The sequence below is a fragment of the Sarcophilus harrisii genome, chromosome 4 (genome assembly GCF_902635505.1).
Source record: "Sarcophilus harrisii chromosome 4, mSarHar1.11, whole genome shotgun sequence".
Classification (NCBI taxonomy): Eukaryota; Metazoa; Chordata; class Mammalia; order Dasyuromorphia; family Dasyuridae; genus Sarcophilus; species Sarcophilus harrisii.
Window position 1 is genome coordinate 387,005,939 of NC_045429.1, and position 13,214 is coordinate 387,019,152.

The 13,214-nt window shown below is 37.9% G+C and overlaps 1 protein-coding gene and 1 long non-coding RNA gene across 4 annotated transcripts in view; one reads left to right on the forward strand and one right to left on the reverse strand.

The window, feature by feature from the left end:
* Window positions 1–13,214, reverse strand: part of LOC111720445 — a 107,483-nt gene that overhangs the window by 52,443 nt on the left and 41,826 nt on the right. For all 3 annotated transcript variants that reach the window (XR_004233971.1, XR_004233968.1, XR_004233970.1), the window contains exon 2: window positions 1,418–1,523. This is a non-coding gene — a long non-coding RNA (uncharacterized LOC111720445). The remainder of the gene's footprint in view (window positions 1–1,417; window positions 1,524–13,214) is intronic.
* Window positions 1,398–5,193, forward strand: LOC100925611 (left-right determination factor 2). Its single transcript, XM_003767748.4, has 4 exons — window positions 1,398–1,650; window positions 3,691–3,934; window positions 4,273–4,515; window positions 4,827–5,193. Exons 1-4 carry the CDS (start codon window positions 1,398–1,400, stop codon window positions 5,191–5,193), a joined length of 1,107 nt encoding a protein of 368 aa, XP_003767796.1.

Genomic DNA, 13,214 nt, shown 5'->3' on the forward strand with positions numbered 1-13,214 from the left:
CAACTTTCTGTTAAGGCTATGCCAAGCCTGCCAAGTCCAACTTTTCAACATTTCAAAGTTTAATTATTCTCCAGTTAATCTTTTTTCCTGTCTATTCAACGTATGTTCTTTAGTCACCATTTAAGAAATAAGGTAAAGATTGGTTAGAATTATGACAACCCCATAGGTAAAAGAGTTTTTATCCTATCTGCCCTTCTTTAGGATCATAAGTTTATTTAAGCTAGAAGGAACCTTAGAGGACATTTAGCTCAACTTTTTCATTTTACAGAAGAGGAAACTGAGCTCAAAAAGGGTCATAGATAGGGGATTTAGAAATGGAAGGGGCATTTGGGGTATTTGAATTCAACTGCCTCATTTGTTAATGAGGAAACTTGGGACTCAGATGTTAGGACATTCAACTAATAAATGTGTGAGGCAGGGTTCAAATCCAATTCAGCACAAATTCCACTTGGCACTCATACCACATGTGATGAAATCAAGGTCTTCTGGCAAGATAGGGACAACTGGACTTAGAATTTCTAGGATAGCATGAATGGGTCTGCCTCTGCTTTACATTTCTCAGGATTTCACTTCATTTCTTGTCAATTATCTGAGGAATCCAGTTAGCTTGGATTTGTTTCCTCCACTTATTGACCCAGCCTGAAAAGAAATTTTCCCTGAAATTCCTCCTTCTCTACATGGAGTTTGCCACTGTACAATTATAACATAGTTTTGGCTATTGTTTTTAATCTTTTTCTTGTTTATTTGATATAAAAGGAATTTTAGAATGTTTTCTATTTTTCCATCATAGGTATTTTATTGACCATTCAGTCATACAATTTCACAGTTCACAGAAGTTTATTCAATGGTTATAACATGAAGGGCTTCCTAGGGCCCAGAATGATGGAAGAGGCAGAGTTCACAGGGTTTCAGACAGGAGCCAGTCCCAGACTTGCCAAAGACAAAGGAATTCAAGCCAACAAAATAGCAGCTGTTTAGAAAGACTGAATCTTTCCCAGAAGTAATAAAAGAGGGAGATCAAGCTATCCCTACTATACTGACTGTGTCTGGAAAAGACCAAAGACATGGTCTGCTGAAGCAGGGTCTCAGAGACACAATAAGGTCTAATTTCTCACCTATGGTCAGTTCCAGACAGCCCTTTGTATAGTCTTCCCAGGATATTAACTTGTTTGTCTAATGTGTTTGTAGCCCCAGGGAGCCCTGGGGGTGTGGCCCTCCTGTCTGCCCACCCCCACCCCCTGGGGACTCTGATGCTTCTAGCTGTCTATTTAAGCAAACCCCCAACCTGAGGTTTCTCAAGCAGGCAGCTGAGCCAGAAGCATCTTTCCAGGCACCAGCTCTTGGAGGACTCTGTCTCTGCTTCACTCTTCCCTCGAGCAGACTGCAGGCAGGACAACATGAGGTTCCCAGCACTGACCTGGGCGGTGTGGGCCCTGCTCCTTGCCAGCAGCAGAGCAATGCAGATAGAGGAGAAGATCCAGGAGAGCCTGATGAAGCAGCTGAACCTCAACGACATCCCGGTCCTGGAAAAGACGGACGTGGAGAAGCTGGTCATCCCCGATCACGTGAGGACCAAATACATCTCTCTTCTGAAGCGCAGCTCTGAGGAAACCTTCTCCCGGGGGAAGAGGCACACCCAGGCCACTGCAGGTAACATCACTCTCCCAAACCTTGGCCCTGTTCCTTCTTCTGGGGACTGACCCACCCCGATAGCCATAGCTGACTGCTGCCCTTGTTCCCCAACTTGGCTGGGGGTAGAGAGCGCCTGGCTGGGGACGTCCAGGTGAAAGCTCAAATGATGGGGGGGGGGGGGGGTGACAAGGGAGCCCCCCGGGGTAGAGGGAGTGAAGAGAACGATCACGGAAGAGAGCACTAGCTAGGGAGACAGGAGACCTCGGCTCTCTTCCCACATCCATCTTCTACCCTCTATGAGACCGTTACAATATTGCCTATGCCCCTTCCCAACTCTAAAATGGGAACCGTACCTACTAACATACTACAAGGGTTGTGGCGGACACAAAATGTGATGATGTGCATGATAAGTCTAGTATAAATGTAAAACATCAGTAATCGGTCCCCCACTGTGTCCTTACTTGAAGACGTTGCTTTCTAAGGACACCTCTAGCTCTAAGCCCATGATTTTATAATCTGATAAGTCAGTATATTCAAGTCTGACAGCAGTGACATAGGCTGCCAACTCCCATTCGTGACCTAGAACTTCAGAAGGGGTGGGACTGGGGGAAGGCACCCATCTGAAACATCGCTATTTCCTGCCCAATTTTGCCATCTTTGGTGGAAGGAAAGGATGGGATTGCAGATGGGAGAGGGTCTATTCTAGCATATCCCAGGCTCTGACTGCTAAATGAATTTAGAAGCAAGTCATGTATTAGCAAAGAGGATTGGAACAGAAAGGGGACACTCAGGATCTTCTAAGTTAATCTCATTTTAGAGAGAAGGAAACTAAAATCCCGAGAAGTCAAAGTGATTTCCAAAGTCACACAGTTTTTTAAGGGCAGAGTCAAGCTATAGCACCCAAGCTTTCCACCATACCACCTTGCCTCTCTTCCCTCTTTCTGTGTCCTAAACTTTCAAATGATGGAATAAGAACAAATTTCTGGACAAGCTATAAGGTTTATAATTTTTAATCATGGCACTTACTGGGAAAGAAAGTATAATAACATAAATAGTTCCCAAACCAAAAATATAAATTGTGGCTAGACATAACCAACTGGTGACAATAAAGCTAGATTTCGTGGGTCATTAAAAAAAAACCTAAAAACTAAGGGGCAGCTAAGTGATGCAGTGGATAGAGCACCAGCCCCGAAATCAGGAGGACCTGAGTTCAAATTTGATCTCGGACACTTAACACTTCTTAGCTGTGTGACCCTGAGCAAGTCACTTAACCCCGATTGCCTCAGCAAACAAAAAACAAAAAAAACTAGACAAATATATCAGGTATAGTACCAGGCACCTCTGCTATTCAAAGTTTTGTTTAGGGTAAAGGATTTTAGCCTTTGTAAAACTGCTTTATTTTATGTAAGTTGTATTCATTATCATTAGTTGCTAGCAAAATATTTAAGAAATAGCTCCATCCTCAGTCTCATGTGACAAAAGGATTGCCTTTATATTTAGGCATAGAAGAAAAGGTGGGAGTCAAGGATCAGGGAGAGGCTGATAGCAGAAGTAGAAGCAGAAAGCATCTTTACTTTAGCATTTCAACGTCATGGTCAATTAGAAAAAATAAAGAATATCTCTGGTAAGACATGTTATGACTCCCACCTGGAGCATGTCATTCCATTTGAATCATTTTCTCTTTTTTACTCTGATTTAAGTTTTGTTACTCACTGCAACCTTCCAAATAAGAACAAAGACCAGGAAAAAAATCAGCTAAGAACCTATTTTTGAAAGAGGGTAATGTGAAATAAAGTGAGGATTGAGATTATATGTGGTTTAAAATTATTTAGGATCTATCTGTCCCTGCGCTGACTACCTTGAAATTACCCCCATTCCCAAAAAATTCAATTAAGGCTATTTTAAAATTGTAATTATTATAAATAGGTAATTTCCTTTATGAATGCCCAACTATAGGCTCCCTTCTCTTAAGATTTTCATAAACTATGTCTCTTTCTAGACCTTGGGACTTCTTTGAGGAAGACAAAATCAAATTGACTGTGGGATTTGTGTTCACAGAAATCATGGGCAACTTCTTCTCTGATGCCTCCAGTCAACTACTAGTCTTCAGCATGAATGACAGGCTTTCCCCCACCGGAGAACTGGCCCAGGCTGTATTGAGACTCTTTCAGAAGCCATGCCCAAAGGAAGTGATTAAGAGACAATCTAAGATGTTCCCCTTCAATTCCCATGCCAGCGTAACTATCTACTGGGTGCAGACCAGAGAGGATGGCATCAACCGGACATATGTAATTGATTCCAGGTAGGAAAAAAACTACAAAAAGAATACAGGTCCCATAATTCTCTCTCTCCCTAAGGAAGAGGAATGGGAAGAGAAAGTGGGACTATTAAGGAGCATTATGAATATTAATAGGAGAGAAAGGACAACTTTATCCCTGGAATGAGCCCCAAACCGCACAAATAGTATAAACTAGAGGGTTCTGGATTATTCACTGAGTCCCTATACAAACTTTTAGAGGTCTTTTCTTCTCTCTAGCCTTCTGCTCTACTGTTGTTCAACTCTTTCCCTAAAGCTCAGAGGATTTAGATGAAGAGCAGGTCAACTCTGCATGTGTTCTCATTGTCTTTCTCTTCCCCTAGACGAGTATCTATTCATGAAACCGGCTGGATAAGCTTTGATGTGACCCAAGCTGTGAGTTACTGGCAGCAGCAGAACAAGACAGATCAGCCCCTGGTCCTGGAAGTCTCTGTCCATAGGGAGAACATAGGCCCAATGGCTTCCAATGCACACAAATTCATCTCCTTCTCCTCCCAGAATCCTGCTGATGGAGAATTGCATGCTCCCCAACTGCAGCTGCATACACTGGATACAAAGGAGTACGGGTATGAGCACAGGAATGGGCTTGAGGGAACTCCCAGAGGGGAGTTTCCTTGGGAAATAACTTTATCCTCATGATTGGAGCCTGTAACTATCTGTTAGGATTATCCCATAGAAGAATGTAATAACATCAGATCAGGGGAAAATGAATCCCAGATCCTAAAAGACTTGTCCAGGAGACAGTCTGTCTTGATGGTACTTTGCTGTAAAAGTTGTATGATCTCTATTGCAGAATAAACCCCTAACTCAACCCTCTGCCCCCTTCTAATCTCAGTGCAGAGTTCTCATCTTGCTTTTTCTTCTTTTACTTACACAGTGCCCAGGGCAACTGCATCCCTAACATGCCACTGACAAAAATCACTCGATGCTGCCGGAGTGAGACTTACATCAACCTTCAGAACTTGAAGTGGGCTGAGAACTGGATCTTGGACCCACCTGGTTTCAAAACCTACACCTGTGTGGGGAGCTGCCAGCAGCTGAAGAAGGAGCACCTGAACTTCAAGTGGCCTTTCTCTATGCAAAGGAAATGCTTTGCCGCAAAATCTGCCCATCTACCTCTGATTGTTGCTGTTAAGGATGGAGACAGCATCGTGACCAAGGTGGTCACCCTTTACAACATGAAGGTGTTGGAATGTGGCTGTGCCTCAGTAGGAATGCCCATAATGAAGAAACTGAAGCCATAGATATACAACCCTTATGAGCTTCTGAAGACCATGACTTTGGAGTTAGGTGTACAGAGATATCCTGGAGACTATGTAGCTCAGGTAGGAGGAGGGAGGAGTTAAAAGTAACTTGTTTGGCAAGTCACTTTTACCTGGATGAGCCAGCCCTAAATTTTCGAGGAAGTCAAGAGAATTCAGTGTACTACTATTTAGGGTAGGCTTCCTGGCTATGGACGGTGCCTGAGTCATGTCTTTTTCTGTTTTCAATAACTGCTATGAACTAGCAGTTCCTAAGCACTTTCATGCGTAAGTATTGTCACTTGATGTTAAATTTTTGAAAGATGAAATTCTAACTAACTTAATATAGCTTCATCTGGGAATGGAAGATTGTTGGCGATCTTGTTCTTCCATTGACTCTATCCTACACTCTGGTTCTCTGGCAAATTTCCAGGAAAGTCTTATTTTGGGAAAAAAAAAAAAAACAAAACCCACAGAACTATCTCATTTCTGATCAGAGTTCTAAAGTGAAGCCTGGATTTAGTGAAGCCTGGATTTTGAATCTTGGGGTTTTGACCAAGAGAAAATGTGTATTTTGCTTTGTCCCTTACAGGGTAACAATGTCTAACTCAGCTAATAAATTTAAGGGGGGGGGGGGGAAGGATGCTATTTAATTCTGTATCTTTGCACAATTAATTTCAAAATTTATTAAATGCCTCCATACAAGTCAATGTACTCAAATACCTTGTAAGGAGAAGGTAAGAGAAGGGGTGAGAGGCATTATGGGAGAAAGGGAAAGTTATGGGTTAAGAGATGAGAAATAGAGGCAATGATGTAGCAAATAAACTATCATACTGAAATCTGTAACTTGTTCTTATTCTGATTTTGTGACTAAGTAGCCATGTTACATTGGGTTAACATTTCTTGTCTATAAAATGAGGTCTATTACCACTTATGGAAATCAATAACTTCTAGAGGCCCCTGTTCCCTAATCTGAAAAAATGAGAACAGATTAAATGATCTCTAAGGTCTCTTCCATTTCCACCTTTACTCATAAAAGGTGCTTAATGTTTTAATTCATTATTCTATGAATAGTTGAGTTTATTAATATTATGGTAAAGCTGAAAAATTGGAAGAAATGATTTAATGAAGACCTCAATTTCAATCAGAGAAAAGCTGAATGAGAATAGAGATTAAATACAGATGCAGCTATAGTTTATGTTTCAGGGTCTTCAATATTGAAGGTAGGAAAACATGAAATTGCCCAGGACTCTTGATAATTATTCACAGTCATACTGGTTACAATCTACAAAATGTTTTCTTTCCATGACCCTGTGAAGTTGGAAATGTGAATATTACTCTAAGATGAACTGGAAATCAGTCTTATAAAATCATATAATTTTACACAGTTGGAGCTAAAACTCACATTTTCTGACTCCAAATGCAATTGGTTTTCTTTCTATTACCTTAAAGATGAGAATTTTAAGAGAGTATTGTTTCATCTATGTTACACAGAGGGACAACCCAACTTCAATTATGATAATCCTCAAGAAAGGAAGGCATATCTTCCACAAGAGCAATTATTTCCCTCCCCTAACAACAGAGCCTGATAAGGAGAGGGAATAAGCAGTTAAAGTGTAGCTATAATTATGCTGTATAATATTATTGTCCTCATCTGAAAAATGTAGGGTCACAAATTTCTATATGATAACCCTAGGCTCTTAAGATTTAGAACTGGAAGTGACCTTAGAGATTGGCTAATCCATTTTCTTCATTTCTAATGAAAAAACTGAAGGGCAGAGTATGTACTTTTCACAAGATCACTTAGGTAAAATGGAAGAAATCATATTTGAACCCTAGCCTCTCAATCCCACTCTCTTACTATACCATGCAATCTCACTTCATTACCCAACCAAGATGGTCATATCTTCCTTCTAAACACATAATGTGCAAGGAGTAGAGTCCAAAGCTGGCAGTTCTGGATCCCATGGACTTTGTCATTTTAAAAAGAAACTCGCCCATTTTATTTTTCCTACTTTGCGAGACAACAGGAGGGTGTCTGGGTTATCATTTGAGCTCCTGAGAAGGCTAGCAGGACATTCATAGTCCTTGTAGTAAAGGGTTGCACCCAAAACCCTGGGGTGTGATCTCTCTCTGTTTCTCTCTCTATTGAACAGTTCAAGAAATGCTTGTCTTTTTGTCTCACTGGAGGAGACTTGTTAAACGTGGAAGTGAGAAAATGGATCACAAACAATGACTTCACAGTAAGAGAGGGATGTGAATATATGTGTGTATGTGTGTGAAAGACAGAAAGAGAAGCAGACAAAGAAACAGAGGAGAGAGAGGGAGAGCAAGACAGAGAGAGGAGAGAGAATCAGAGATAGAAACAGAGAGAGAGAGAGACAGAGCTAGAGAGAGAGACAGAGAGACAGAGTCAGTGATTTGCAAGACTCAAGTCTCCAGACCCTTATGCCCTATCAATGAAGTTATTTTCTGTTCTAAAACATTCATAGCTGCAGAGTTGTAGCGAATAATAGTCGAGATTCATATGTTTATAAAACATTTTATTTACACTATCCAATTGAACCTCATATCAACATTGTTGATTATCCTAATTATATTAGCTTCAGTTTACATGTAAGGAAAGCCAATGGTCAAAAAGCTAAAGAATAATTTGAATCCAATGCTTTTTGATTGTATAGCTCCATCTATCATACTGAATTGCCTCTCAATAACAGAAATGAGTTTTTAAAACCCAGACAAACTTATTTAGAGTCACCAGTATTGTGCCAATTGCTAATTGGCTTGGAGTTTTAGGGTCTAATGTTAAGAGTTCAATGAGATTACAGACAGTATGTGTGGTACTCACTTCTCTAAATATGTCTTTTTTCTCCCTAAGAAACAGCAAAGCCCTGAGATATAAACATCTACAAAGTTTTTCTTCCTGTCTTCTCTGTTCTGGCTCTTTTACTTTGCTCCTTAAAGATAGCCTATCATTCCACTTTTTCCAAATAGAGCATTCATCTTGGAATCATAAAAGTTGGTTTCAATTCCCTCATTAGGCAGAGTATTTAATTCCTTGTTGCCTCACTTCTCTCATCTATAAAATGAGGAGAATAATACTTTCCTTACCTACTTCACAAAGTTACTATGAATAAAGCTTTTTGTAAAACTTTAAATGTTGTAACATTACATTGAGGATTTTTACTTTTATAAGATATTGGAAGAGAAAAAGTTCTAGTCAAATGTTCATAAATATACTTCTTGAAAGCTGAGAAATCATTTTTATCGTAAGTATTGATAATAAAGGCCTTATTTGTCAAATACATAAAGAACTGAGTCAAATTTATAAGAATACAAATCATTCCCCAACGGATAAATGGTCAAAGGATGTGAACTGGCAGTTTTCAGATGGAAGAAATCAAAGCTAATTATAGTCACATGAAAAATTGCTCTAAATCACTATCGATTAAAGAAATTCACATTAAAGAACTGAAGTATTACTTCATACCTATCAGGTTGGTTAACATGATAGAAGAGGATGCTGAAGAGATATGGAAAAACTGGGACACTAATGCATTCTTGGTGGAATTGTGAACTGATCCAACAATTCTGGAGAGCAATTTGGAATTATTCTGGAGACTATAAAACTGTGTACATACTTTGATCCAGCAATACCACTGTTAGGTCCGTAAATCAAAGAGATTTTTTTTTTTTTAAAGGGAAAAGGACCTATTTGAACAAAAACGTTTGTAACAGTTCTTTTTGTGGTAGCAAAGAAATGAAAATTGAGAAGATGCTCTTCAATTAGGGAATGCCTGAACAAATTGTGGTATATGAATGTAATGAATACTATTGTGCTCTAAGAAATGATAAACAGGGGGAGCTAGGGGATGCAGTGAATAGAACACCAGCCCTGAAGTCAAGAGAACCTCAGTTCAAATCTGGTCTCAGACACTTAACACTTCCTAGCTGTGTGACCCTAGGCAAGACTTAACCTCGTCTCGGCAAAAAAAAAAAAAAAGAAAAGAAAAGAAAAAGAAAAAGAAAAGAAATGACAAGCAGGATGACTTCAGAAAAACCTGGAAGGACTTACTTGAACTGATACAAAATGGAGTGAGTAGGAGCATGAAGCATTGTACATAGTAACAACAGTATTGTATAATGACCAACTATGAATAACTTAGCTATTCTCAGCAATACAATGATTCAAGACAATTCCAATGGATGTATGATGAAAAATACTATCCTCAGACCAGAAAAAGAACTAATTGAGTCTGAATCTGCATTCAAATATCAAAGCATATTATTTTCACTTTATTTTTATGGGTTTCCCTCCTTTTGTTCTTTTTATTTTACAACATTAATATATAAATATGTTTTACATTCTTGCACTTACTTAACTTATATTAAATTGTTTATTGTCTTAGGGGAAGGGAAGGAAGGGAAAAATTTAGAATTAAAAATATTTTAAGTAAATGTTAATTATATTTTACGTAATTGAGAAAAATAGAATATTATATTAAAAAATACTTATGTAAATAAATATTCTGCTTTTTAGAAGTTAAAAAACTAAAAACCAAACTGCCAGATCCCCTAACTCTGACCTCCAACCCACTGCTTATTAGAAACAGAATTGAAAATTAAGGAAGAAGGTGAGTTTCAAAATGGAACAGGTACCAGGCAAAGAAAAGAATGCTTCTGGATGGGACAAACTTCCTCTATCTCTTTCATTCTTTTCTTCTTCCTATGTCAAGGCTAGCAGAAGTAGAAGGACCTGGAGAATATCTGGAGTGCATTTCCTTATGACTTATGGTCTAGAGGAGTCACAAGAATACAGTTCAGCTGAAATTTCTTTTTACTTCTTACTTAAGAAATTGCTGGCAACTTAATACCAAAGAAGGACTTACAAATTACCTTGGAAATATTTGAAAAGGCAAAAACATTGCAAATGAAGTCTATTTATCTGATGTATAAAAAGCCTTAGATATCACTTGCAAAATATCTGACCCCTACCCCTAGCTATCCTCCCACATGGTGCTAGGCAAATTCAATTCAATCTGACAGCCATTTATTAAGGACTGGTAATGATGTAGGGCCCTAAAGTAGGTCTTGTAAATAGAGAGATTTAATACAGCAGAACATTTCCTCAACTAACAACAACCTAATGCGGGACATGGATATATATATATATATATATATATATATATATATATATATATATATATCAGCAGGAACAAATGGATTTACAAATGAATTTATCAAACATTTAAAGACCAACTCATTCTAATAATATTTAAAAAATCTGGAATAATAAACAAAGAAAGGGTCTTTTCAAATTCCTTTTATGAAGCAAATATGATACTGATACCTAAACAAAGAAGAATAAAAACAGAGAAGAAAATATAGACCAATTTCATTAATGAATATGGATACAAAAATCCTAAATAAAATACTAGCTAAAAGATTATAATAATATATTATAAAGATTATACATTATGACCAAATGGTATTCATACCAGGAATGCAGGAATGGTTTAATATAAAGATAACTATTAATGTAATTAATCATATCAATAATAAAAGTAACAAAAATTATATATCAATAGATGCAGAAAAAGCATTTGATAAAGTACAACACTCATTTCTATTAAAAACCAGGAGGGGGCAGCTGGTGATGCAGTAGATCAGGGGTCCTCAAACTACAGCCCGTGGGCCAGATGCAGCAGCTGAGGATGATTATCCCCCCCTCACCCAGGGCTATGAAGTTTCTTTATTTAAAGGCCCACAAAACAAAGTTTTTGTTTTTTCCATAGACCGGCCCTCCAACAGTCTGAGGGACAGTGAACTGGCCCTCTATTTAAAAAGTTTGAGAACCCCTGCAAGCACCAACCCTGAAGTCAGGAGGACCTTAGTTCAAATCTGGCCTCCGATACTTAACATTTTCTAGCTGTGTGACCATGGGCAAGTTACTTAATACCAATTGTCTCAAAAGAAAAGATGCTTTTAAAAAAACACTAGAAAATTCAGATTTAAATGGACATTTCCTTAAATTGAGAAGAACATTTACTTAAAACCATTAATAAGCATTATTTATAATAGGGTAAGCCAAAATCTTACCAATAAGATCAGGTGTGAAGCAAGGATGCCTACTGTCACCAATACTATTCAATATTGTATTGAAAATCCTAACAATAGCAACAAGAAGAAAAATAGAAGGAATCAGAATGAGCAATGAGGTAACGAAGTGATCTTTTTGCAAAAGATGATGACATACTTGGAAAATCCTAGACTCAACTAAAAAGCTAATTGAAATAATAAACAATTTTAGCAAAGTAGCAGAATGTAAAGTAAACCCATAGACATCATCAGCACTCCTATATATCACCACCAGCACCCCACAGAGTGAGATAGCTAGAGATACTCCATTTAAAATAACTCTAGACATTATAAAGTACCTGGGAGTATACCTATTAAAAACAAAACCAGGAACTATATATACAAAATCATAAAAACCTTTTTATACAAATAAAAATAGATTTAAATAAATAAAGATTAATTGTTTGAGGATAGGCTGGCAATTTAATAAAAATGACAATGTTACCTAAATTTTACCTAAATTAATGCATATATTCCAATTCAATTAATCTATATATTCAACTCCAATTAAACTACCAAAAAAAATTTTTTTTTTTTTTTTACTAAGCTAGAATATAATAAAATGTATTTGGAAGAACAGAAGGCCAACAATATCAAAGAAACCAATGGGGGAAAAAAAAAAACATTAAAAAGGAGGTTTAGCAATACCAGATCTTAAATTATATTATGTCAGTAATTATGAAAACTCTTCTGGTACTGCCTAAGAAATAGAAAGGAAGTAAATCAATGGCACTGAGTAGACATACAATGTACAGAAGCAAACAAACATAGTAACCTAATGTTTGACAAGTGTAAAAGCTTAAGTTGTCTAGAAAAGAATTCATTATTTGGTAAAGAATTGTTGGGGAAACTGAAAAACAGAAATTGGGCATAGACCAATTTCTAGCACTCATGCATTTTCCCTTCTAGTCAAACTGCTTGCCAATTGTTCCTGGCTTCCTCACATATGGAATACATTTCCTTTTCATGTTGTATTATTTATAACTTCCATCAAAATACAGTTCAGGTGCCACATCTCCTGAGGTCTTTCTTGATTTCCTCAGTTATTAGAATTCTTGTTTGAAATGATTTTATGTATGCCCTGTGTATTGTGTTTGTTTTCTGTGCATCTTTTCACACACATACCAACAGAATGCAAGAGGTTTAAGTCACTGTTTCTTTTTTCCCTTTTATGTCCCTAGCATCCAGAACTAGTGCCTTTTTTGAAATTGGATTTCACAAATGAAGTTTTTGAGGATGAAAAAAACGAAATTATCTTTCCAATTTCAAACGGCTAGTAGGTTACAAAGCCAGCACACAAATTCGGGTTTTCTCATTCTTAATTTCTCTTTATTTGTCCAGATGAAAGATTAGGACTAGTACAGACTCCTATCAGAGACTCTTAGAGGTCAGAAGCTATATACATCGCTGTTCTGACCAGTTTTTTCGTTTAGAGGCATCGAAGTTAATCCCCAGAAGACAAGTTATGGAGTCAGGAAGATCTTTGTTCAAATCTTTCCGCTGATACCAACTATGTAAATCATTTAACCTCTTTCACTTTAGCTTTCTATATCTGTAAAATGGGAGGAATAAATCACACCTACTTTGTAGGGTTGTAAGGATCAAAGAAAATGATATGTGTAAAGTGCTTTACACCCTTAAGCACAAGCTGGTAAACATTTTGGAAAAGTGACAGGTCTCTGAAGGCAAAATCGTGTCACTAAAGTTCCACCAGAAGGTGTGGGTCAGTGAAAAGATGACTGCCTTTGGAGGCAAGTTCAAATAGCAGCTCTGCCGGCTAATATCCAACCTTGGCCAAGTCACTTCTGCCTCCCTGACCTCGGTTTCCTCCTCTGTCAGTCGCAGGGAGTTGGACAAGACGACCCCAAAGGCTGTCCACGTCCGAT